At 40.5% G+C, this 27,731-nt stretch overlaps 1 protein-coding gene across 1 annotated transcript; it reads left to right on the top strand.

Annotated features, from left to right (window-relative positions):
* The first annotated feature begins 818 nt into the window (after positions 1-818).
* On the top strand, positions 819-27,165 carry rasa2 (RAS p21 protein activator 2). Its single transcript, XM_070828879.1, has 24 exons — positions 819-984; positions 3,986-4,109; positions 7,955-8,058; positions 8,153-8,247; positions 10,558-10,634; positions 13,302-13,385; positions 13,986-14,058; positions 14,208-14,284; positions 14,817-14,918; positions 17,458-17,611; positions 17,882-18,030; positions 18,624-18,738; positions 19,046-19,120; positions 19,321-19,444; positions 19,810-19,916; positions 20,027-20,110; positions 20,318-20,395; positions 20,494-20,567; positions 20,902-21,008; positions 22,818-22,900; positions 23,267-23,475; positions 25,173-25,276; positions 26,281-26,461; positions 26,596-27,165. Exons 1-24 carry the CDS (start codon positions 927-929, stop codon positions 26,624-26,626), a joined length of 2,469 nt encoding a protein of 822 aa, XP_070684980.1. The 5' UTR covers positions 819-926; the 3' UTR covers positions 26,627-27,165.
* Positions 27,166-27,731: the final 566 nt, after the last annotated feature.

Raw genomic sequence — 27,731 nt, 5'->3', positions numbered from 1 at the left:
TACAGAATAGTCCAATGAAACACACATTCACAGCATTCACCCAGTCAACAGGAAACTCCTCAGTGAGCATCAGCTTTGCTATTTTCCAATGAATTATCCAGTTACCATGGAACAACACACCTACAGTCACACATTAACTTATCAACTCATCACTTCAATGAAAAGGCCACTGAGAGAGAAACATGACAGGCATGTTTTTTACACAAACCTGTATGATACTGCTGTCAAATACATTTTAAATTATATCTGTAACAAAAACTGACATCCTTTAATGGTACCATGATACTAAAATTTATTTTGTATTTTAATACAGTAGGTTTGAAAGGTGCTTTAGCTTTTAGCTTTAGGTAAATTAGCTTGCTAACTTTCTCACGTGTGCCAGACAAATACAGGAGCTAGCCGGTGTCACTCACATTGTGCACATTTTTCCTGATTAATTAATGTGTTTTTTAATGTGTTCTTTCTGCTAAATTGTTGCAAGTGAAAACGTCTGAAGCACTTCAGAAAGTCCTGAAGCTGTGTGTGCCTCAGACATTTGGTTCAAAGCAGATTTAATCCATTCACACCCGATCACAGACTTACAAATGAGCACGGCACTTACGGACAAGGGTTAACCTGCAGCACTGGATTAGCTAGCTAAAATAGCCTGACAAGTCAAAGTATCACTTGAGAGGCAGCCGGTCGGGCTTACAGACAGACACAGACAGGTTGAATCCCTCCTACCATCTCCATATTGAAGCACTCGGCTTTTGAGGAAGCGTGATATTTGTCCAGACGTTTTGGGGCAGCAGTGTGTACGGGACCTGACGTGACGCGGCAGTGGGGCTGGCTCTGCTCCGCTCCGCTCCGCTCTGCCTGCATTCATAAACGGATATGATAAACCAGCGCTGAGAGCACCGGAGCCGCGACTACAGTCAGCTCACACCATGGCGGAAGAGGACGACGCGAGGATTCGGATCTTACAGAGCCTGCGGGGTAAAATATGTAAGTTTGCCCGGTGTTTTCCGTGTCGAGGTCGGTGGAACAAGCGGGCGGCGAGAGGGGGAAGCCGGAGGGGCGCGGCGTGCTACCACCAGTCTCCAGTGTGGAGGCAGAGGCGGCCAGTTCATCTGGTCGGTCCGCTGGTTAACGTCAAGTTAGCCTAGCATGCTAGGAGCAGCTGCTAGCTTGTGGTGAATGATTTCATTCATCGAGCAGGGGCTCCGCCACGGACAGCCAGGCTGTTTCGGCAAACCTGAGGGTTTTAGTGCGTGTTAGAAATTCAGACGTTTGGGGAAATGTTGGCTCTTTCCCCCCCCGTGGGCTTGTAAGCTAAGTTAACGCTGGTGGCAAAGTAGCATAGCCACTAACGTTACCAGCAGCTTCAGCCTGCCGTCACTAACCCATCCAGCTATAACGCTCCTGACTGCAGGCATCTAACAGCCAAGCTACTAACTGAGCTAATGTTACTGTATAACAACGTTAATTACAACGACAACATAAAGTTTAATCGCATATTAAATAGCAGCAAAGTAATGGTCACTCAGCCTTTAGAGTTTAGCTTCTCTTGTTATTTGGTCACACACCTATCTGCGACGTTACATCTTAACTAACTAGTAACTAACTAGTGCCGATCATGGCACACTGTGTCACAGTGGTATGTTGACTGAAGGATGACCAGCCTGACTTCAGCTCCTGTCTGAGCACACAGTTTCTTTCTGCAGGTCTCCAGTCTTTGCTCTCTGACCTGCATGTGGAGGCGTCAATCAACAATCACTGAAAAGCAATTATCATGTAACTGTATTAATGATTAAAGTGTCCATGGGGATGAGATAGTAGTGTTGCCTGCATCACCAAATAATGTACTTTGCGACCAAATTGCCCCGGTGCAGCTTTTATAATATTACAGTAGAAACATTGGCTGGAAAGTCAAATACCACATAAGGTAGTTTCCTCATTCACAGGTTGGGCTGGTCCAGTGGTGTACCTGCTGCTCCACACCTGTTTGAATGTGGAAATGTGTTTTCTGCCCAATTACTCTGATTCAAGATGCGTGTGTGTGGCTACTCTCTTCAAAAGTTCAACCGTCACTAACATTTTGAGATTTAAACTGCACAAGCTGCACTGGTTCCCGTGATGCACTTTAACTCCTAGATAACAGGGTGGTATATATGCTGCAGCAGATTTGACTCATTCTCGCTTTTAACACACATCCATTAGTCTATACCTGCCGCTGCTACACCCTCTTGGTGTTGGTGTTTGAGGTAATTATTATGGTTAGGATGAAATTAGCCCCAGTTGCATTGCTTCATCTCAGTGAGGAAAGTAAAATTCGGTGCAATCAATCCTCTGAAGAAATCCGTTTTAGATATAGTGGCACTAAAGCTGAGTTTTTCTTTTGCGATAATGATCATTTGATATTATTTTGAATATATTATATGCAATATATTATACACAAAACATTGTGTCTGATATGCGCGTTGGAGACATGTTTTTAAAGTAGGTGTAGGTCGTGTCATGACTAGTTATAAATGTGGCTTAGCTGTATGTGTTTACTGTAAGACAAATATATGCTTACTAGTATGTAAGGCCTGTATGCATAGGCTCACAGTACGAAGAGAGTTTCACTACTATGAATTAATGAGAAAACGGTAAGCAGAACAAAATAGAGGAACTATAATGGCATGTAACTCACTTTGCAGTCTTACGAAAGTCCATTCTTCCTTGTTCAAACTTTGTCCTTTTCCCTTTAGCCTACATCAATGGAGATGGCATTCTGTGAAGATGTCTTATAGCAGTTTGTAAATGGGCAGTGTACTTTGATATGGGCCCCTGTTTGCTTCATTGTCAGAATAAAGTCAGGAAAAGGCCAGCTGTTAAAAAGACAAAGCAGTCTTCAGCTAAGACGGGTATAGTTCAGGCACACTCTCTGACCTTTAGGTCATGGTTTTCACAAGGTGTCATGCTTCTGTTTTAGTGGAAGTGTTTTCAAAGAGATGAGATGGCAGTAGGGTTGGTTGTATACGTATGTGTTTGTGGCTGCATGGACATGTGCTTGTGCGCTCTACTCCCACCCTTGTCCAAGCTTAGTGACAAGTTGCTGTTTTCAGTGGCCGTTCCTAAGATTAGCCATACACCATTATTAATAGCCTGTTAAAAAGCTGATTTCACCGATGGCTTTTCTTTAGTAGGTCTGCACCTAGGCTTATTGTAACTACGCTGGAGCTGGACTAAGCTGGAGGACCAATTTAGACTACTGTCTTTGCCCCTCTAATTCACCACTCTAAATCTCACTTGTTGTGAGGTTATTAATAGTGCTGACTGCCATTTAGCTGCTCTGAAAATTCAGATTTAACTTATCTTGCTTTAATTTGGTGCATTTTTTTATGTATGTGTAGCTCAAAACCTCATGGCACGTAATCTGGGTCTGCATGCAATGTAATGGAAGTATGTGCAAGTAGTGTGTGTTACAAAGGTGTTTGTCATTTGTGAATCAGCGCTGTACCATCGCAATTGGTTATGCTGAGGAAGTCAGTGTTTCATGTTTTTAACCACATAGGAGCCTCAAGTCTACTTCAGCTACATCCGCTCTGCAGCTTGCCCTGACAACTGGCAAGAACCAGTGTCCCTGTACAAACATGAGGATGTTGAATGTAAAAACATATTTAAAACACTTGTACTAAGGCAACTTCAGTGAAATGAACCCCTACTTTCATTTAGATACATTTCTTTTCCTTTCTTGTGATTGAGATTAACAGTAGGGACGTACTAATTGAAACATAAACCTTTTTTTTTTTCTTTTTTTTTTTCTAGGTTTTAGTGTTGACAGGCTCCAGGACAGCCACTCAAGGAATCAGTGTTATGAATTGATAGAGCAAAACCTTTTGAAACTTAAACACGTGTGCTCTTAGAACCTCTTGTAAATTAACATTTCTAACTGAGCACTGGAGGTAGCCACAGACGTGTATTTTTGTGAATAATTATTTATTTTCTTCTTTTGCTGCAGGTGAAGCTAAGAACCTCGGTCCAGTCTCAGGTCCAAATCGACAAAGGGATCTCTGCACCTTTTGCACCATAAGTCTGGATCAGGAGGAGGTGTTTCGCACCAAGGTGTTTGACAAAAGTGTCAGGTAAGCAGGTTACTAATGTAACTTATTTTATACATTTCCAAACCCTATCTCCTTATTGTCTTATTTCCATTTAGGGTTGTAGTTTTACAGCTCTTAGTGTACAATAAGGTGTACAATAATGTTGCATATCTAGCGTATTTATTTCTTCTGCTCTGTTTTCTGTTTACAATGTTTACATGCTGAAGTATTGTAGATGACGTTTCATTGAGGAGAGCTTGGCAGGCATGTAGTAGTTGCCGACTTGAGTCTTTACTGCCACAAATAAAGAAGGCAACAAAATATCAAATGTCACCGGCTAATACAGGATAGTAGAGGTCATAGAAAGTGTGAAAATATTGCCACTAATAAAGAGTTAAGTGTGACATTCTTATGGTAATTCACACAAACAGGTCCGTATCATTAATTGGGGAAAAAAAAGCATTGGTGAATATAATGAGTAGTATCAAAGTATTCAAGGATTTGTTTCTTACACAGTGTGATACGCAGAATCTCAAATGATGATTTCAGTTGTGTACAGACATTTCGATCTGTTGTTAGTTGTCTAGTCATTACACACCTCATCTGTAGCAAGTAATGTTGGCTATACAAGAAATCCAAACACCCCTCTGTTTATGCGCAAGCAAGTCCATTTTTTTGAACTAGTAGAGAACGTTCTGTCAATTGTATTGAATGTGTAGTTTACAATCCAGTCAGTAAAGTAAAAATGTCAAAGATCTAAGTGACTTAACGTGAACCAGGCACCTAATTCTTCTGGAGATCAAGCACAGCTTACACACATTAAATCTAGACAATATCATGGTCTAGAGCGTTTTGGAGCATGATTGTTGGTTGCTCTTATTCTTTGTACAATTTATGGTTTGTTTTAAGATTCCAAACAAAAAATAAAAAGGCGTAATATGTCATGTAGAAAAAGACACACTAAACTCCACACTATTTGTTTGTAGCAGGCCAATCATGGGAGAAACGTCCGGTTTGAAATTCAGTCATTTGATTACATCTTACAAACTGTCAATACGTGACTCAGAGCTGTATGTGTGCAGGGCACCATTTCAGCTGCGAAACAGTAAGTGATTCAGACTGAAAGGAGCTATTTTACCAATAGCTACATACTCACAGGCGATTCAGAGAAAGGTGTAGGAGATGGGCACCAGGAAACCTCTCAGGTTTCTATCTTCATCATTGCACATCTCACTGTAAACATGGGCCTGCCTTCTCTAGGTATTTCACAACAGCTCCGTTTTTTTCTCTCCTGATTTCGGTGCCGTTCAAAAGGATTTTACAGTCTCTGAGGAAGTGTGTCCTCCCACGCTCTCCCCTGTCTTTCTCTCTGTGTCACTCTCAACTACCTTAGCCTCTGTTTTAGCACATCTTAATAATCACTCAAATTTGCCCCTCTGTTTTTTCATTGCCTGTTGTATGGGCTCCTGTTTCTAATGGTTTAAAGGCTGTATGAAAGCTCTAATTGCAGTTAATCCCTTGGATAAAGCAGGCATGTTCAAACAGTTGTGGTTAAGTGGCTCTACCTAGCATTCTCACATTATTTAGAAGCTAGGATAACAACAGAAGGGATGGTAGTATAGTGGGTGTATGTTTGAGTGTGTGCAGAGTAGGGAGGTTACAAGTGCATAATTCCATGTTATATTAAGGAGGATGTGTGGGTGTACACTGGATGTGCTGGCCAGACCCAATACGGAAGTGTCAGGCAAGATATTTCACCATCCAAGATGCATGAATTGTAGAGGCAGGCATCAGTGCAGGCACTGAGGAGCTATAGGACCACGTTACCTCAATACTAGTAGTGAATATCTATACGCATATGCCTGTTTTCAAGGCTAATTTCCAGGTCTTGTTCCAATTGTAAAGACTGGTCAACAAGCAAGTGTCTACCAAGTTGTTTCTACGTCAGTTGCCTATTACATTTACATTTTCCCCCTGAATAAACAGACCTCCAGACTTTGTCAACATTACTGCCCTAAGATAACCTGTAAGAAAAAGGCAGGCGATTGCAGTTTTACTTGAACATATGAATGGTTAATCCAGTACAACTGTCTAAGTACTGTTCAGTCTGTTTGGGACAGGTGGTCCATCTGCAGGGAGCACGTACATTGAGGTAGTGCTTAACCTACAATCGGCTATGTCAGATCAAGCTGTCTAGCTCGCGGTCTTGGTCGTGAGGTAGTTCCGTTGGCAGGACTGAGTGGCACAGATGCTTGAGCCCACTGTGTGTGTGCCAGCTCCTGCAGGGCAGTCAGTCCGGTGCTGAACAGAAGAGATATAACCACTGGGTTATACAGTACTTTAGCACATGCTGTTTAATACGTTTACATGTTCTCAGGCATGGCTTTCTTCCGGGTGCTCAGGTTTCCTCCCACAGTCAAAAGACCTGCAGGTCAGCTGGATGGGGAACTCCAAAGTTGGCCCTAGGTGTTAATGTGGGTGTGAATGTGTTCTTATTTTGTTCAGTGTTCATCCAGCCTTAGTGAGCAAACAAACGCACAGTATTAATATTATGATGATGATAATGACAATGATTTAATGCAATGCTCCACTATGAATTACATCATGTGTAAAATTGAAGTATCATTAAGTTAATTTGTTCATTTTTAAATAGAATTTCCTTTAAACTTGTTAATCTTATAATAATGATGATACAGGAATATAACAAAAAGAGACGTCACAGATAACTGTTACAGGTTTTGTACACTGTTGGACTGCATATTAAGGAAATGACAAGAAAGGTTTTGGAGCGTATGGACGGCGAGTGACAGATTTAATCCACAACATAGCAAGAACATTCCCCGCAACCCTGATGAGTCATAAGGGCACCCTGTGTTGTCCACCTTCTGCTCAGATGGTTCATTTCCCAGTGAATTAGCAAATCCTGTGTTTATGATAGTTATGCTCATATGTGATAACGCTATTATGTTTTTGACTGGAGCACAACACCAAGCTTACTCAGTAATTGTCTAATTTATTTTTCTACATAAGCCTGGAACAGTAATCACATCATTGTTACCTAACGGCAGTACATTACATTAGGAATTTAGATAACTGATCTCACGATTTAGATGGACAGCAAAAACGTAGGTTAGGAAATTGTAAATATAATGTACATAAAGTGAGTGTAACTCTGTGCCATATGCAACTAATTTATTATCTACAATGAGCAGCCACTGTAAGTCATTGTGCACAAGCACACCTGCTGGATGCTTAGATAAGATGTTAAAGACCTGGTGGAGCAGCCAACATTAATGTGGAGCGTCCAGGTCGTAATCCCAGGATCTGCAAGTGACAAGTGAATGTAGAACTGTTTATATAGCATTTTTGCTATGCACACGGGGAAACTGTGTGTAATGAGGTTACATGATCCCCGCGGTGTAGATGTTTCTTCCCATATGAGCATTAAAACACTCGATCCCAATTCTTGAAACACGCTTATTTGTATTGGTTTCAGGTGAAATTCATTGCAAAGACCATGTTTCCAATGTGTTTTAAGTGAATTTGAGAAAAAAACTGAATATGGTGTGGCTTTATTTTTTGCTTTCTAGTGAACCATTTAACACAGGGATTTGAAAAGAGGTTGTCAACTACACCAAACTGAGTCTTGTAGATTGGGCTGGTGTTGCACACAGCCAAGAATCAAGCCTAACAAATCCTTAATTAAGTCTTCACATACTTGTCACGGCTCAAGAGGTCAAGGTAATCAGGCCATAGCCACTAATCTGGTCAGAGTTTATCACACATTACACCAACTACCACACACACTCACACACACACACACACTGCTTTTTTCCCCAAAAGATGAAACCTTGTTTTCTAATTTAAACCTCTACTTTTACTTACAGCCCCTTCTATGGAGAAGACTTCTACTTTGAGATCCCACGTCCGTTTCAGTGTTTATCCTTCTACGTTTATGCCAAGAGCGTTTTCCAAAGGGACCTACCTGTTGGTAAGTTGCATTAAGTAAGGCACTTACGCAGGTATATTTTCTCATCTGAGAGGATGAGTTGTAGTTTAATGTGCATCTGTGTGTGTCTTTACAGGCAAGGTGTCGATCCGGAAGGATGACCTTTGCAAATACAGTGGGAAGGAGCACTGGTTTAGCCTTCATCCAGTAGATCCTAACTCAGAAGTCCAGGTAATTTCTAGGAAAGTTTCATGTTTTTAAATGATTATTCACAAGTATGATTTTAAAAAATGACCCTCGGTTTAAATCATGTCTCATCCTGATTTTAATGAAAAGCACATTGGGTTTGACGTTGAGTTCCACATGGTTAGAAGTTGCCACTAAAGTTGCTGATTATGAGACAGCGCCACTCACTTTAAGCTCAGGGAATGCTTTCATTCACAACTCGCTGCACCCCAACATAACAGGAAATGCACTTGCATGTAGCCTAAAATTTGCATACTGATAAGGTCATTTCCATGTCAAAGTATGCTTTAGTAGTCTCTGTCCAAGCTGTCGTGCTTTTACTATTTGAAAACAAGACAAGCCCAACCCTGTTTGGCTGCTACTGTCAGCCCCAACTCAAAAACTGAATGAAAGTATCATAGCAGTCTGATTGCAGTAAAATGAAATCCAATATGCGAGATGTGAGTTTTGAATAGTTTTAGAATGACTCTTGATGTCTTGACATGAAGGAACTGAGATATTTCGGAGACTTAAAGACTTTCAAACAAGCATCCTGTACCTAACAGGACTGCTATGCAGCCACTTGCACATTGTGAACACTTAGTGTGTGCTTTGTGAAAATACCACGACAAACCTGTGGAAGATGAAATTTTGTTTTTGGCATTTGAGCGTGTTGAGCACACTGTTCATCACTTGATTTCAATTTTAGCCAGAAAAGCTGGATTTTCACATGTTTTTGGAAAAGTCTAGACAAAAGTATTTTTCACCAACTCACTGCCTTTTTTGTCATGCAAACTTAAGGGGTCTGTTCTTGTGACTTCGTGCAAAATAGCTGTTTCGTATTTGTATACTGCCTAAATCCAGGTAGACACTGTTTTATACAACCAGCATGTCAAGCCTGCCCAAAGCCCATGAGGAAATATTTCAGATGATTTCAGATGAAGTCAATACAATCAGGTTTACAAGATACCACTGAGCTTTCCGTTGATTATTTGATGGACACATTTGCAATTAAAATTAAGACAAAGCCTCTTTGTAATATTGGTTGCAGCAGGTAAAAGAAGTTAGCTTGCTACTGTAGTGCGTGCTCATGATTGTGATACAATAGCTATAGTCTTGAATTTATGAGGTGTTTTTGGTCCAATGTCTGCTTTTTTGTGAAACTGTCTCTTTTTGCCTTTCAGCATTTTATTGATCATTTTTTTCAGGGGTGCAGTTCTAGTTCCTATCACATATAGGGCATCTATGTGGGTTGCACTATTTCAACTGTGAATTTCTTTGATCAGATAATCTTTGTAGTTTCACCCAACACAACCAGACCACAGAGCACTACCACTTGTGTGCTGCTGTAGCGAACGTGTTGACTCTAGCTGCCATTAGCCCACGCCAGACTATTCTGGGTATGAGCTGCTACACTGATTCACTCACAAGTAGACACTTTCAACTGCAAAGTTACATCAGTGAGTGATGGAGGTGTTATTGCAGTGCCTCTCTGGCTTGATTTGTAGTCAAACAGTGGCTGTGTTTGCACCCCGTGAGCAGTGTTGGCTCACATTCCAGAAAACCGCAACGGTAGGACAAACAACGCAAAGGTTTTTGGGCGTATTATAAGATAGGTAGCTGTAATGTGAGTGTTAATTTGCTGGTGATATTGGCACTCATGGGTCCTTGCAAAGTAGTCAGGATTTTATTGGCTTAAAGGCCTATCTTGCATCAGAAAGAACCGCTCGCCCGCTCAGCCAAGTGCTGAATTGCAGAGTGCAAGTGTGTGGGCGTTTTGTTTAGCTCTCTCTATTGCTCACTCTCTATCTCTCTCTCTCTATCTCTCTCCCTCTCTTTCTCTCTCTCTCTATCTCTCTCCCTCTCTTTCTCACCCATCTCTCTCTCTCTTTCTCTCTGACACTTCCGAAGGCGAGACCGGCAGCCTTCACCACATCCGACCCAGTAAAGATCTTTCTGAGTGATGACAAAACTCACAGCTGCCGTGGCTCTTGTCACACACATGGTATCAAAATTAACCTAAAAACGAGGTTGAGCTGGGCCACAGGTCTATGACTAGGCCTAGAGAATAAAAAGACACAATTTGAGACATGTATGAATGACTATAAAGGAATTAGAATATTCGGGTAGGGTGATAAGGTGAGTTAAAGGAATCACTTTTGGCATTTTCTCATAAGCACATACTACTGCCTACATTTTTATCTTATTTTACAGCCCACATATTAACTTGGAACTTTTTACGTGTCCCTTGGTGTGAGACGGAGATCTCGTCCTCACCTCCTCACCGATCACTCTTCTTCTCCTCATGTTCTACAGGGTAAGGTTCACTTGGAGATGCGATTGAATGAAGTGATCACAGAGAACGGCTCAGTTGGTCAGCACTTACTAGTCCGGTGAGTACCAAGATTCCTTTGTTGCCAGTCAAGTGGGGTCTGATCCAGCGGCTTGTCTTACAAACTGGGAATGTTTGCAGGGAATTTGGAAAACAAGGTAGACTTTAAAGGCTGAGAAGTGAACCAAATGAGTGCTTCCACTGCCCGAAGATCAAACTCTGACAATGATGTGTCAGAGGTGAGGTTTATTTATACAGTATTTGAAAAACAAAATAAGTTTGTGCCAGAGAGGATCAGGAAGACACATATTCACCTTATGTACCTTATGTGTACACAAACCAACTACATACCTAGAGTGAGCCTGTAACATAATGAAAAGGGGAAAGCAAAAAAAGGGGAAATTTAAGAGACAAAATTAGACATTGTTTGAACGCTTGTCTAGCTTCAACTATGTGAAACATAAATATCAGGAATCAAAGAAATAAATAAAGAACCATCACTGGGCTTTGTCCCAGAATCCAAAATTTTCCTCTGAAGTCATGGCTGATATCTACTTTGGACACCCCCACCCCCAAAGACCTAATATCACACATTTTTTGACATTATTATGTCCTTTCTTCTGTCTTGATTAAGACCAAAGTAGGCTAGAAAGAAATAGAAATTGGGAAATAAAACAAAAGTACCTTTTGTGCAAGACTGTGTCCTCATTTAGACTTGCAATATATGCCACAGTGCTCATGTGTTCTGGACCAACTGGAGAAATATTTATTTCTCTCCAAATTTGTAAATGGGCTGTGAGCTCTGATTTTTGTTCTAAGGTAGAAGATTGCAGTATATATGGAGGCAGGGCTTGAGGAGATGGGATAAAGAGAAATATTTGCTGATGGTTGTAAAAGAAAAACAGATGTGAATATTCTCTCTCTATGCTCTTGTGTTCATTAAATACATTATTTTTGTTGTTGTTTAAGCTGGCACTAGCTTAAACTACTAGATAATGTAGTATGAAGCTGAACACAAACAGCACATACAAATGCACAGTGTGTGTTTGTCAGACCTCAGGCTGTTTACGTATGTTGTTTTGCATCCCCCATTCATACTTGGAGAGCAGGGTAATGAAGAGGAAGTGATGGCATCTAAGCAGGAAGCCTGCGCTTCTCACACTGCAACCGCTGTGGTTTTCTGCTGCCGTCATTCACTGTGTCACTCCGATTGTTTGCTTAAACTATCCCCAACTCGCTGTCATGAACGTGAATGATGATGAAGACTGCAGGCTCTTTTTTTTTTCTACTACATCACCCAGATCAGACAAGGGAGCAACGTTAGACTGAAAGGTGTCAAGATTATCATTTGAACACTTCTTGTCGTCCTGTTGCACTGGGATTAGTCACCGGAGATGGTCAGAGCAGAGATGATGTGGTTCAGTTAAGAGATGCAAAGGAGACTATGGGGAATATTGTCATGACACCCTGGAAGATTGTACACAAACATCCTGACACTCGCTCTGCTTGGCTTCTCCCTCTGGCCTCACTTAGCGAGGTGCTGAATTCAAGCTTATTCTCTGGTGACTCCTGCTAAGCAGCCACATCCTGTTTAGGGTGCCTACAGTGTCTGTTTGTTGTCACCTGAAACACCTGTGAAAAAAGCAGTGGTCCCTGTGTGACACGAGCCAAGCATGAGGGCAAAGCACTGCCTTTAAGTGAGGACGGTAACACCAGTTTATCAATGCACAGTACTGTTTTATGTCACTGACAGTCAGACGATGGCTTTACGCTGCACCTCCACCTCTGTTTGAGAATTTGGACTTGGCAGCAATGTCATTTTAAACACTGATCATGACAAGTGATGGCAGATTAAGCAAGGCTGAAGACTGATAAACTGGACGAAAATTAAACGGAAAATAATTTCGATTTGCAACCAACATCACTGCACTGTGTTAGCCTTGTGGTCCAATGTTGCTTTTTTCAAATTCCTGTTTTCACATTTAAATCAATGCTGCATCAAGAGGGGAGGAACCAATAATTAGAAATAATCTCAGGGTTATATATTTATCAGCAGTGCTATTGGTATTCAAAGTATTTTGTATTATATGCATGTGTAAAGCTTGATTAACATACTGCAGAAGTATTTACATCTACATAATCATGTTTGTGTGAAAGAGATTATGATAACAATGATGATGCAATGAATTTATATAATCTTTTTATGGGCTATTTCTTGACTTTTAAAGATTATTTGTTTTTGAACTTGTGAAAGCTGATGCCCACTGCATTTGTCAGTCACACTGATTACTTGTTCCATAATGGTACATGCTTATTACCTGAGGGCAAAACCATACAAACCAACCATACGAACTTGTTTTTAAGATGTCTGTTTTTAAAAGTAATAAATGCTTATTGAATAGGTGCCTGGAAACAAAAAATGTGTTTAAATAATTTTTTCCTATTGATATAATTTTGATTTTTGGTTGCTCTTAAGTGTCTGGTTTTAAGTAAGCTTCTTTTCTTTTTAGTCAGTGCTGTGATAATGCAGACCTTTTGAGAGTTAATAACAATAGCATTTCCACTGAGGCATCTGTTGAATCAACAAGAAATTATTTACCATTTATGCTCTCAAGACACAGTCTGGGTCACTTGAACATCAATTCACAATTGCTGAAATTATTGAAAGTTTTGCTACAAGATGATAAGTTTTCTGTAAATCTGACTTTATCTGTGTGGCCTCCTCTAGGATAATAGAGTGCCAGGGACTGCCTTTGATCAGTGGGCAGAACTGTGACCCCTATGCCACCGTGTCACTTGTTGGACCTGCCAGGTAACTCTCAATGCCACACACATACCAAAGAGAGCTCCTTTTAACTTGATGAGATACATTTACAGTGCTAATAGTAAATACATGGAAACTCTTACCAATTTCTTTAAATACATTTATTAGAGTTTTCCAAACTAAAAGTTTTAAGTTTTAAGGACACAGTCACCTTTTAAGGTGATCACATGTCAAAGTATGTCAAAGTGTTCACAACTTATTTCCACCACTTGTGAGTTGAGAATTGAGAGTTTTTGAGTTTTTAAATTCTAAAATAAACAGAGTCAGTGGGGAGCAGCAAACATCAGTGGGATTTTTTTGTGTGATAATTTTTAAAAGAAACTTAGGCTAAGGCAGTTGTATAATGATTTGAAATGATTGAATCTCTTGGTTTAGATAACTAAATATAAAAAAAACACCTAATTTCATAGATGTTCTTCAATACATTACTTAAAATGGTGGCAATCTTAATGCGAAGAAATACAAACAGAATTTAAAAAGCGACTGTAACCACAAACTATAAGAGAAACAGTAGTTTTGCTGCTGCTTCTGATGATGATGACGTTTTTAAACTGTGAGTATAAGAGTTCCTGTGATGCATCTCCTCAGGTCTGACCAGAAGAAAACAAAAGTAAAGAAGAAAACCAGCAACCCTCAGTTTGAAGAGACCTTCTTCTTTGAGGTAAATTCTGCTAAACCACATTTTGCAGCATACAGCCACATCGTGGGTTTCAATGGTCTACTGGTTACATTACTGTTAGATTGTTTGAGGGGAAAAAGTGTAACGTTTGTATATAAGCTGTAAATAAGCCTTGACATGTTCATCCTCAGGTCACACGGTCCAGCAGCTACTCTAAAAAGTCTCATTTCCAAGTGGAGGAGGAGGACATTGAAAAACTGGAGATCAAGTAAGTTATTTTTCTCTCTCGTATGCGTTTCACTCTCTGTGACTGTGTCTCCCTCTCCTCCATTCTCTCTTGTTTCCCCTCTATGGTCTTAACAGTAGACAAATTATTTCTTAACAACTTGAGGCCAGAAAAATTAATGTAGATCTGGTGTGTTCTGACTACTGATAGAGAGCCTTGGTTTCTGGTTAAGGATATGTGGGGCTCCCCTCACAGTGGACTCATAGCTCTTTGGGTAAGACTAGACAGATTCAAAGGTAAACACTCATGCATGGTTTTGAGGTTTGGATTTGAGGTGGTGTCATTGCACGGGTATTGTTTTGGCTTTTATGCACCAAGCAGGTAAGCACCACTTAGTAGTGAAATACATTTTGTCCCCTTTGCCATGTTGGATTTGAGTGTTTGTGCTGAACACACACAACAACAAAAAATGTGTCTCACTTGATGTACATATAGTCCGATGTAGTTTAAGGATTATGTATGCATGTTCCTAGATGGAAAAACTTGTTTCAGTTCCAATCCTTTAACTTTGCAGGATCGATTTGTGGAACAATGAGAATCTGGCTCAGGATGTGTTTCTGGGGGAGACGCGGGTCCCTGTAAAGATCCTGCGAAATGACCACATGCACAAAGCCTGGTAAGGACAAGACAGGACAAAATGTCTTTTCATTTCTAACATTTGCTGTCCACTAGGAATGTTAATGAATAGAAATGAACAAGTGTGCGTGTTTTTGTTTAGTTTTTTTGCCTCATTTTCTACAGATGTGACGCCACTTCTTTCTCAGAGTCATAACTATGTCAAATTGAAACATTATACACACACTGCTACAGGATTGGCTGACTCTTAACTGTGGTGGATCTTTGGAGAATAAACATCCAAAAATCTACTGAAATTTAGTACAAAAAAGGCAACAAAACTCCAGATCTTGGGTTATATCCATTGGATTCAATGGGCTCTTCTGACTTTTATTTTCCCCAAACCTCCACTCTGTTTCCACTGTCCTTTTCCACTCAGACCATTAACCGTCAGACGGCTTTTATTCAAATGTAGTTTAGGCTTTTTTCCTTTTTTTCAGACATGGGGCTAAAATACAAAACATGCTTTTTTTATTTAATGAATTTAAGTACATTTTTTAAAAGTTTCTTAACGTATATATGTGAATATTAGGAGTATAAATTTCAGTGCAAAACTATTTAACTCAGAAAATGAAGCAGTCTAGACTATTTCTAATTGCTATTTTGGTAGACTAACAAACTCCTGGTATAAATGTGAACACAGTGGAGATTTTTTGTGAAATACACAGATACAGATACACACCTATCATCTGTCTAACATCTTTCCAATGATCTAACAGATGTTTAAAAATGGATGGAGGCAGTAACATTTTTATGTTTTTTTGTATTTGTTTGATGTTCATGTCTTTGCCATACGCCTCATAATTCACACTGTCTTAAAATGTACTTCAGGTACATGCCGTCCAATGTTTTCCCACATATAGGCCTGTTGTTTTGCCCTAAAGGCTTTCATGTACCGCCATGGCTGAAAATGAATAGGCCCATTGCAGATTTCCAGGGAAGATAATGGAAGACTTGCGCAGCATACAGAGCTTACTGGACTGTGGAAACATTAGCGGCAATGAGGGAATTAGGCCAGAACTTTCTAATTGTTGTTTCTTGATATTTGTATTAGATTGTTTTCAATAAACAAGACCAAGCCAGCCACTGTCACTCTGACTTCATGGCCCGGTCACATTCTACTTGACCAGATCAGTTCTTTACACTATGGAGGTGGAGCTTCTTGCCTTGGACTCTTTCGGTTTAGGAACGCCATCCTGCTTATCCATTAATATGATTTAACAGTTACTTTTTCCCCGTCATTATAAGGTGATTTGAAAAATCTTCCTAGATTTCACAGTGTTCAGCAGTTTTTTCATTGTGTGGGTGTTTCCTAGCTTTGCGTCAGTGTAGGTGATATGGGATTATGCCAGATAGCAATCTGTTGGTACATGAGGGCTGTGAGTTGAGTGTGTGGGTGGTTTTTGCATGGTGGCAGTACCTCATGTCCTGTGTTTATGCTGGAAATCATCCATGTTGCACACATAAAAACGGTTCAGCTTCGTGAAATCAACTCAGGTAATCTGTTGACTAATTCAGTGAAGCGTCTCCGTGCCTGTTTACCATGATTACAGACCAAGCAGCTTATGTAGAATCCAACACTATATATCTGCAGTTTTTGAAGCACTGCAGTTCAACTCTGCATTTAATCATTCTGTGTTTTGCTCCACCTGTTGGCTCTTAGAGAGATGTGCATGCAGCAGAAATATGAGGAACAATCTCATAAATCAAGTTAACTATTTAATAAATTCTTTCATTTTAAGTGGATGTTATCCAGTCCACCAGAATTGTTAAAACAGCTGGAAGAAATAAGAAGTAAAAAGCAAAGACAGCTGTCTTATTAATATAGTGTGTACAGGTAGGCATTAGCTTTATTGAGTGGTACTTTGAAACCATTTTACGAGGAGTTTGAGCCACGTGTCTTGCTGACGCTTTAGAGCAACAGCAGTAAAACATCCTGTAGGTGTGCTGAATTATTCATTAGACACTAATGTATTTGAACACACATCTGATCATTTACAGACATACTGTTTGTTTAATCAGTCTATAAGGAGTTTTCATGCATGTTGAGGGAAAAAAACATGTATATGGTTGGTCTGAAAACGCCTTGGCTGCTTGTGTGGTTTCTAGAGGCAGCACTGTCCCTGTTAGAAAGGGTCTTCAGTGTACAAAAGTTTGACTGAAGATGCTGCTTTTTGGTCCAATAAAGTTTCTGGAGCGTAATTTTTTTTTCTTTTCCCATTTTTCCTTGGTTTCTAATGTGTTGAGCAGGTGGTTCGACATCGGCAGGATGAACTGTCCCATCAGCCTCTATTTTCTTAAAGTGGTAGTGTACTTAAAATTATTTGGCCAATGTGTCATTTTAGGTAAGCAGTGTTGTAGATTACTCGAGTTCAACTCAGAGAGCAGAAATTCAGGAAAAAAAGATCCACTGTTGAGCTTCCTGGAGGTGTGCTGGAGCGTCTAGCTTGTGACTGAATAAACATGGCGTTGAAAAGCTTTTTGTTTTTCTACACATCACAACGCGGTAATATGGTGTGTGTCTTCCTGTGGTCTCACAGGTATCTCCTCCAGCCGAAAGGGAACGGCAGCAAGTCCAAGTCTGATGATTTGGGATCCTTGCGTTTGAAGCTGACCTACATAGAAGACACGGTGCTGCCATCTGCCTGCTACACACAACTCTGCAACCTGCTGCTCAAATCCTCAGATGTGAAGGTAAGAGAACAGCTCGAGTTAGCAGTAAATCCTAAGACGGAGGGAAAACCTTTCAAAAGAATGTACACAAATGTACTTTTCTAGTTTCATGTATCACAGTGGAAGGGCTCATGAAAGAACCAAATGCTCCTAACAGATGGCGGTGTAGCTTCCCTTCATGTGGCCCAACCACCTCAATCTTCTGTTTCTAAAATGGATTGCGATATAATCAGTCAATCTGTGTATTTTCCACCTTCTCACTTTCCACCCTTCCTCTTTTTCCTCCTTCAGCCCATCTCGGCGTCGGCAGCACACATCTTGGGGGACATCTGCAGAGAGCGATATGAGGCTGTTCTGCCAATGGTTCGACTGCTGCTCCACCACAATCGCTTTGTGCCTTTTGTCTCTGCTGTGGCAGCGCTAGAGCTGGACAACACTCAGTGAGTACTGCCACACACATACCTGCACCGCACAGGTCAGCAGCGGTCTGTAGATACACAGACACACGCATACTAATAAACGACACGTTCCACACTGTTAACTCTCATAGCTTTAAAGTTAAGTTCCTTTTTTGGGTGTTATTTTTGTAGTTACTCCCGTCATTCCTTGGGGCTACGGTAATGCAACCAAAGTTGAAACAGGAAGCAGCCCTCATATATAGTAGGCACTTAAAGGGGGAATGTGGATAATTTTCACATAACCTTCATTTTCACTTTGATATACTTATAAAGCTGTTTAACAGCAGTCCCCAATTCTAAAATAAGGAAGTTGCATGAAATATCCAGATACTGAAACTGAAGAAGGAAAAGTGGCCATATCTACAGTAATAAGAGCAAGGTCATAAAAAACAGTTTTTATTCCTTTTACAAATGGGCTGGGCTGTCAAACCTTTAGATGCTGGAACACACAGAGTACTTTAATGGGGATAGTCTCAACCCGTCAAAGCTATTGAAATTATCTTTTGTCAAGGCATTTGGTTAAAATCAGTGTAATGTTTGGTTGATGTTGTTGGAATATTTCTGCATCCTTTCAGGGAGGCTAACACTATATTCCGTGGCAACTCACTGGCAACACGCTGCATTGATGACATGATGAAGATTGTGGGAAAGAATTACCTGGCAGTTACCCTGAAGCCTGTAATAGATGAGGTATGACTAACAAGGACACACACACGCACACATGTCCAGTATAAATGCCAGAATGGGCATGAGTCACTGAGGTCAGTGTGGAAAACTTCACTTGAACAGCTGCCATTCGGCTGCAAACAAGCAGATGTGCAGATGTCACTGGTAGTTTCGGAGTTCTTTAGGGGCACTGACCATTATTTGAAACACTTTTTAATAATTCCCTCTAAATGGCTCACATTCACAGTGAGGATTAAAATTATAATGTTTCTCATTTTATGTGAGGAGTGACCCTTATTGGTTTTTTTTATGTCCTTTCAACCTTTCATAGATTTGTGAATCCAACAAAACATGTGAGATAGACCCTGTTAAACTAAAGGAAGGTGACAACGTGGAAGTCAACAAGGTAAATGCACTCGTGTCTTACAAACATGTCCACAGATGAGCAGAACATCGTTTGAAGTCCTTCAGATAAAACAAAATTATTCGCATCATTTCAACCTCCATTGGCTTTCCACCACATCATCCTTATCACAGATGATGATGACGGCAGCAGGTTTCCTCTCGTTATCAAATATATGCACTAATGCTTTGTCACCTCTGCAGGAGAACCTTCAGGGTTATGTCCAGAAAGTCTTTTCCTCCATCACGCAGTCCAGTTCCAGCTGTCCCCCACTGATGTGTGATGTCTTCAGGTCACTCAGACACTTGGCCTGTAAACGTTTCCCAGGTAATTAGTTTGAGAGGCTACTGTAGCATTTGCAGCTTCTTAGTCGGAGAAAGACTTTTACTATGACTCTATATTAGTAGCTTAGTTTGCCCACATAATGAAACCAAGAGTGGATTAGATACATTAATACCATAATAGGCTCTAACAGATTAACTACTCAAGCTTTTACAGTGTCTTAATAGATTAAGTTTTATGTTACAGTAGCTATATTTTGTCCACTCTTAGTATTTACATTCTAGAAACATTCATAGTAAAATGGTTATCCCCCACTTTCTACCTTATATATCCAAAGACTTGCTTAATGGTTGAATTAACTTATTTTAGAAAGAAAGAATTAGTTGCTCCCCTGTTCTTTCTCTCTGCAGCTGACCCACATGTTCAGTACTCCGCTGTTAGCAGCTTCGTGTTCCTGCGGTTCTTTGCTGTCGCTGTTCTTTCTCCTCACTCCTTCCAACTCCGTTCTCACCATCCTGTAAGTGCATGGCGCTGGCACCACAACTGACCATGTGATGAATATACTGGCAAATTCACAGATGGCCTGTGCAGTACGTTGTTCTCATTGTTCATTTTGTTTAATTCTAGGATCCTGAGATTTCCCGCACACTCACACTCATCTCAAAAACAATCCAGACTCTGGGCAGCTGGGGTAGTTTGTCAAAAAAACTGGTAAGATTGACAGTGAAGATGAGATATTCTGTTTAGCCAGTTAAAGCAAAGCGACAGGAAGGGTGTTTTCTACATGTAGATAGAAACTGAATAGTGTTAAATGTAAAATATTGTCTAGTGAGACTGGCACTTAATGTTTTTTGATTTCCATCAAACATTATCAAATCTGTCCTCTGTTGACTTAAGTCTGTATTTTTCCCTTTCTAGTCTAGTTTCAAAGAAACCTACATGTATGACTTCTTCAAATCATTCCAAGAAGACAAGTGTATTGAAAAAGTTAAAAAGGTATTTTTTAATAATCAAACTTCCATACAATGTGAAAGTTTATATATATATACCATTTCAAATGATCAGTGCTGATATCAGTCAATGCTCTTTTCCAGTTTCTTGATGAGATCTCCTCTAACGTCAGCAAGGAGTCCAGCGGGCTGGAGGACGCAGTTGTTCTGAAGGAGGGGTGAGTTTTCGTCATGATAGATATGGAATAAAGAGTGATGCTTATTCCTTCTGCTGCCTTTACCTCTCTTCTCATAGAAACTTTAAGTGGTCTGTGGAGAAAAATGTTTTTAGTCACTGACATTAGTGGCCAAGGCTGGAAAAAGCTTCCGCTACTTTAGAATGAAATGCTCACAATGTATCTATCAGAACCATGACATTTTTTATTTAGCTGGACAGTTTAATTCAAACTAAACAAAAAATGCTGATCCGTTTTTATTTTCTCACCCCTTGTAAGCTGACATAGCTTGCTTTTTTGTTTTTTTTTAACCTCGGTCTTCTCTGTGTCCTTACAGGGAAGTACAGAAACGTGCTCAGGGGAGGAAACGCCTTGTCAAGAAAAACTTCAGAAAGAAGTGGCTCAGGGTGACCAACAGGGAGCTGTCTTACCACAAACATAAAGGTGAGACCAGCTGCCATCATCTCATACTTTAACCACAGATGGTTATGTCATAGATCCAACAGGAGATGTCCATATGTAGAAGTATGTAGACTTCTTGTCACAGTAACTCTCTTAACCACTAGATGGTGCCAAAGGAAAGACTTTTCTCATTGTAGTGGAGGCCTCAGTTTATTGGTTGGGTTCATTTTGTGATGTTAGCAATCTTATGTTATACATAAACATAAAAGCCAAACAAAGTCTTATTCTTATTAATGGAAAGGCAGCAGATGTAAAAAAGATGTAAAAAACATTTACAAAGTGACTATCTAGATAGTTAACACCCATGATTAAAGAACAGAGCATGATCTTTACCTGCACATCCACCCAGGGCTAATACACCACAAATGGCTTTGCTCTGCAGGCAACAAAGAAACACATTGTGCTGCTTTATGTTTGTTATTTGCTTGTAATCCTGCCATGGAACTGTTGTGTGTGAGTCTCAGGCCGTTCTACCAGGCTTGAAAGTTTGCTAATATCTTCATCTGCTCTGTTACGTACCTGGCAATGCCTCGAGGGCCGTGGAACAGGAGGCAGACTGATCATGAACAGCGTGTAGTGCTCCTATTGACTAAACACCCTATGGCCTATGCTAGACTGTTTGCAGATCAGATTTCAATTCAGGCTTTAATAACAGTTAATAACATTTCACGACACATAACAACATTTCAGATTACGGAAAAGATGGGAAAACCCTTCTCGTTTAAAAGTTTTGGGATTTGGGTTCTGTGAGTTCATTCGTGTTAGGTATTCTACTCTACACTGCTGTGATTGGTTGTTTCACGGTCAGGCAGCTGATGACATTCTGGACATGATTATTCTCGTGTTTTTAAACCTTGGCACTATTTCTTTTTAATATATTTTGGGTCCCAATTGACTAGAAATGACTAAATGTTTTGGATTTGGTCTAGATTGAAGCATGTCCAATAAAAGTGCTTGTTTTTGCCACTGGCAAGCTCAGATTATTATTCAAGGTGTCTGACAGCATTATGGAAAGTATCCTTACAGAAAAAGGCCTTTAAGATCATTTCTGTTTAACCAGAAACAGCGCTCTCTTCAAAGACACCAGACTCCAGTGACAAAACCTCTCTTTACCTCTCAGAACAGTGGAGTTGCCGATCTACCACGATCAATTAGTTTGTTTGTTTTTGTGTGTGACTTTGATATTTTAAAGGGTTAGCTCAGATCCAACACAACATTGTGTAACACACAGTATTGTTGTGTTTTGTGACTCCATTCTCTCTCTCTCTCTCTCTCTCTCTCTCTCTCTGTTGGGAAATGCGCCATTAGAGACGAGGTCATATCTGTGGAAGTCTTTTTATTTGCACCATTGCTGCTGTTTTGGATGGCAGAAAGCAGAACTAAGTTAACATTTTGAAAGCAATTTAAAGCCAAATGCAGTGCTTTCTATGGGCTGTGAAACTGCCTTTTTGTCTGAGAACTCAGCAGATTTGCTAGTTTGGAGCACACTGCCAGCCTAAGCATTTATCATGAGAGGTAGATGTTAATGTCAACAGAAAAGCTATTATTGCTCCCAGGAATGAGAGACTGTCTTCCAGAAATTGCCAAAAAACATTTGTGTATCTTGAGCAATGTGGCGTAGACTGTGGTGAGACCTACAGTAGGTTAGCTCACTTAGAAGCGTTTGTATTTTCTCCGTTTAGAAGGAGCACATTGTTTAACACAAATAGCCTAAAATATCGAGTGTTAATACTTCTCACTGTCTCTGTATTGTTCTTGACATATATCTGATAAAATGATGTTGTTTTTCAGGGAAAGAGGCCCTGTGCATCATCAATGTCAAAAATATCCAGGCGGTGGAGAAACTGGATGAAAGTGCCTTTAACCGCAAAAATGTAAGTCGAACCCTGCAACAGCCATCATCACATCGTAATTTTGGCCCCTTTGCAATGGAAATCTCAGTCCCAGAGCCAGTTCCCAAGTGGAAGCACATAAATGATGACATATTGTATTAATTGTCTCAGGAGCATTTGTTGATCCTAAGTTTCACCATCAACAGAGAAATAAGTTTTGCACTCCTGGAAAACCTCAAACACATCCAGCCTGAAGCATTTCAGGCACGAGAAAGTATAGAAAATGACACAGTTTAACAAAATCTGGAAAGTTTTCATGTGAGACTCTGTGAATCTCAGGTTATTACAGTTGACGTGTTATCACCGTTGTGACTTGGCTCTTAAACTGCGCCGTGTCTCTTGCGTCAGATGTTTCAGGTGGTGCACTCTGAGAAGCCTCTGTATGTGCAAGCAGGAAACTGCGTCGAGGCCAGTGAGTGGTTAGAGGTCCTGGGCCAGGTCAGTCGCTGCAATGAGGGGCGCCTTGCCACCTTCCACCCATCAAATTACACCAGTGGAGCCTGGCAGTGCTGCAAAAGCCAGAGCAACAACGCACCAGGCTGCAAGCCCTGCACAGCGTGAGTGTTTGCCCACACTGTCGTCATCATCACCAGGACAAGAAATATATAAGCTATAAAGTATTCAATAGCTTCGATGCTGTTTTGCTGGACATGTGTTGCAGATCGCAATAAACGCGTAATAAAATTGCTCAATGCCATTTTGAAACCAGGCCACTAGTAGTAAATCTGACCAACAATGTAGATTCTTACTTTAAGATGAGAGCTGTGAGTCATGAAAACAGTCGTGTTGTGTAGATTGGAGAACACACACACACTCAGAAAAATTTCCACAGTTGGATCGTTGCGGTGGGCTGTTTCACAGCAGCTGTAAAACTCTTGTTGTCTGTTGCCATAAACTGATTAGTTTCTCATGTGTGGACGATCACTTGACCACACGTGTTGCGTAGCTCTGAAGCAACATATGACAAATAGCTTTTCCTCTTTGTGAACTTGTCCAAGAACCTTTTGTAGGAAATAAACCAAACTTGATAATTGTTTGAGTTGCTTTTCCACGCCAGACAAAAGAACTCTAACACCAAATTAAAATGCTCCCACAAATCGCTTGTTTGCCTGTATTGGATGCATTTTGAATCTGCTTTCAGAGAGAGCCAGGATGGGTTAACGCTAAGTTTTAACAGACACTGGTGTGCTGGAACAAATGGAAGTTAGTGTCAGCTGGTGAACGTTTCTATGAGAAAAGAGGACGGTAGAAAGAAACCAGTGTAGTTGTGGTGTGAAAGTTCCTTGTGAAAGCCACATCCACATAAGTGCAGTCATGTCAGAGGCCTACTGCAGTCAAGCCCGCAGCTGTTTGATGTGCATCTATTCATGCTGTCCTGTAGCGGTGCTTCAAGTGGCAACAAAACAAAACAAATGTTCCCAAAAAAAAACACATTTCCTCACATTGTGTACCAAAGAAAAACATCATATTCTACAGCATATAATAAATGATTCTTGATGAATATCACATCACTTAAGTCCTAATATGATAAAAACCATTTCCATTGTAGGTTTGCTAAGAAGTACAAAACGTTCCTATGACCTTATAAAATGTCGTTTCACTGTACGTTACTGTATAAGCAAGGTCACCTCAAAGGACACTAACACATCGAGAAAGCTGAACAAATGAAAGTTCAAATGTTTATATTTGGACACTCCACATATCTTCAGTGGATTAAAACAATACCAGGAGTCTGAGATGAAAATGCAAACTCCAGCCACAATCACACTGACATGACAGCACATGTACAGCGGTTAAGGAGGGGCGACCTTCTCTGCTAATCCTGCAGAATTATTAAAACGTAAAAAAAGAGGAACATGACGGTGACTAAATAAAATCATTTGTAATACCTTTATTTTTATTTTTCAGAATCTTTTTTTCAATGCCAAATTAAATTTTTTTTTATATTTTGTATTTATATTTTAAAGTCACTGACCTGGTTGTGTACTCCAACATCAGTTCAAACATTGCACATTACAAAGAACAGCAAAAACTTCAGTCACTCTTTGCCATGGACTAAACTCTAATCCCAACTCTGAGTAGAAACTAAACCTAAAGATCTTTTAGTGTTTCAAAACATGCAGAAAATACATCCAGGACTCTGCTGGGTTTCTGTTTTTATTTATAACAAAATGAAAATGTTAAACTCTTCTCTTCTCTCTTCTATCCTCTCCTGGACGAGATGTTCTCATTCTTCTGTTCTCTCCCGTTTCAGCACCGTGCTGGCCAACCTGCAGCTGGACATAGACTGTGACCGGGAGACTGAGAGAATTTTCTCCCTCCTCTCTTCTAACGATACCAAGCTGCAGAACATGGAGGGTCAGTGCTTATTCACAAGAGTCTGTTTGAGCGACCAAGATGGTGGTTACACACACTGACCGCTAATGTATTCCTGGAGCCTCATATGACTGTAAAAGATCATGACCTGCAATAATGTTTTACACATGCATGTGTTAACATATCTGTGCTTCAGAGGGGAATGGGAAGTGGGTACATGATATATATTTCATTGTTTTGGCTCCATTCCAGCATGTTTGATTAGCAATCAGAGCAATTACTGTGAGGTAAAACAGCTGCCTTTCAGTACCATAGTTGTTCACATGCATTCTGGGTAAATAGTGAAGGACTATTAGTCCCTTTGACACTCGATCCCCCAACTGTGGAACAGTGGTAGTCAAGAGCATTTCACTGTTTGCTGCTGCAAAGTCAACCACCTGCCCTCAATTACAACTGAGCACATGCTTCTCTTACTTAAGATGCACATCAGCTGCTACATCACAGCTGCTATTCTTCCTGATGTCCAAGGAGACCAGACTGAGGCCAAATAGTTAATAAAACAATCAAGATGTGAAGATAGCCACATTACAGACTCGTCCTATTGCTTTTTTTTTCCCCCTGAAATTGGAGGACTTTCTGAAAAAACATCTAGATTGCCTACGTTCATCTAGTGTGGATGTCGACACTCAAAAAGGGGAGAAGAAGCCATAAGGGGGCATTTCACTACTAAAAATGACAATATTTTGTAATAGTACTTATTTTGACTGGTTCAACCAGTCAAAACAAATGGCATAACTGTGGAAAACACATGAGCGTGAAAGAGAGTTACAGCTTGCCAGCGAATTACATAAGATGCTGCCACCATGTGACATATGTGTATGAAGTTATGGCATGTTGCAGTTATTTCTGCCTTTTTGTGAAATGTCAGCAGCCAAGTGCAACACACTCTGAATACCTTCCAGGAGAGACGCTTCCAGTTCCAGTTCTAGCGGAGTGTGGCCCGGCCCTCAAGCTGCACACTATAAAAATGTGTCTCCTCTCCGTAGATGCATGTGCCAGCATGGCAGTGTACCAGGGCCCTCAGCGGGAGCAGGAGGAGTACTCCAAGTTCACCATTCAGGAACCCAAAGAGACCTTTCAGACGCTCAAACAGCTTCGAAACATCATGGAGGAACTGCAGAGGCAGCACAACATCAGGAGTGACACCACAGCTCAGTACGGGAGCCTGTAAGTCTGCACTGCTGTTACTGCACGTGATTATTTGTACTGTAATACATTTGCATACATTATTACTGCTGCAATCAGACGGAGCTGCTCCGACTCGCAGAAAGAGAAGAAACACGTCTTTGTCTCTGTTTCAGGGACAACCCCATAGTAGGGAAAACCTCTTAACCAGGACGGGGAGACGTGGCTGGAAGCAGCCACACCAGCAGGTGTTCGTACACCACAGAGGACCTAAATGGTCCCAAAGGAGCCCCGGAGGCTCGGGTCAACCAGCGAGAGTGCCCGTTGTGTCCAGGCGAAGAACGAGCGATACACCCCGACCTCCAGACACCACGAGTCCACTACAGCGGTGACAGCCTAAGAACGAGAACCAGAACGAGCTTGTGAGCTTTTCCAGGATCTCTCCTGCATCCTTGAAACGAAAGAACCCTTAGGCGTTGTCGTTTTCTTTGGCAGTACGTTGCCTCATCCCCTCCCCTCCTCTGCATTGCAGGTCCCTTATAAAGAGACTCTTTCCTTGTCTTAATTTATGTCCTTTTTTTTTTTACGTCTACAGCTGTGTGAAAAAGGCATCATTAGATGGTGTGTGAATAGGCTGCTATTTCTTTTTTTTTAATTTTTTTTATTCACCCAGTTTTATATCAACAGCTGTGATGATGCTCGATCTTTCAACGTTTTGCTCCGTCTTCAGAGTTCATTAATAATCACCATCTTTCTGGAGGATTGTCCTCTCTTTGTGCCCCTTTTCTCTTTCTCTACTCTTTTAGTGTCCTTCCTCTTCTGAACAAATGTGTAAATATATTTTCAGGACAGTTGAGTAGATAAAACCACTCTGCCTTACTTTGATGGATGTTTCTTTCACATTAAATGCTGAGGGAATAATGCAGAAGCACTTTAAATATTTGGAGCACTCCAAATGGAAATGATTAGATACTTGGTATCTTCCTTCCCCATTTTGATCAGTTACATGATCTTGAGTACATTTTTGTTTCATTCCTGTACAATAACATTTATAGCCTTTAGATTTTAAGATATTTTTCTCAACCAAAGACAATTTCATAGGTTTGACTTGAAAAAAAAATAATTAATGTATTTTGTATACAAATGTTTTGAAAATGGAGACAAATTATATATATCTATTTGGTTTCTGTTAGTGTTTTTTGCTAACATATCCTTTACTTTAGTGACTTGAGGCAAGCAGACTGCATGCATTCAGTTTTGAGTCCTGATAGCACATGATTGTGGTGTAGAGTTGTGTTTGCCTGTGATTGTG

Source organism: Pempheris klunzingeri, chromosome 4, assembly GCF_042242105.1.
Source record: "Pempheris klunzingeri isolate RE-2024b chromosome 4, fPemKlu1.hap1, whole genome shotgun sequence".
NCBI classification, from domain to species: Eukaryota; Metazoa; Chordata; class Actinopteri; order Acropomatiformes; family Pempheridae; genus Pempheris; species Pempheris klunzingeri.
This window is presented reverse-complemented; position numbering and strand designations above follow the sequence as displayed.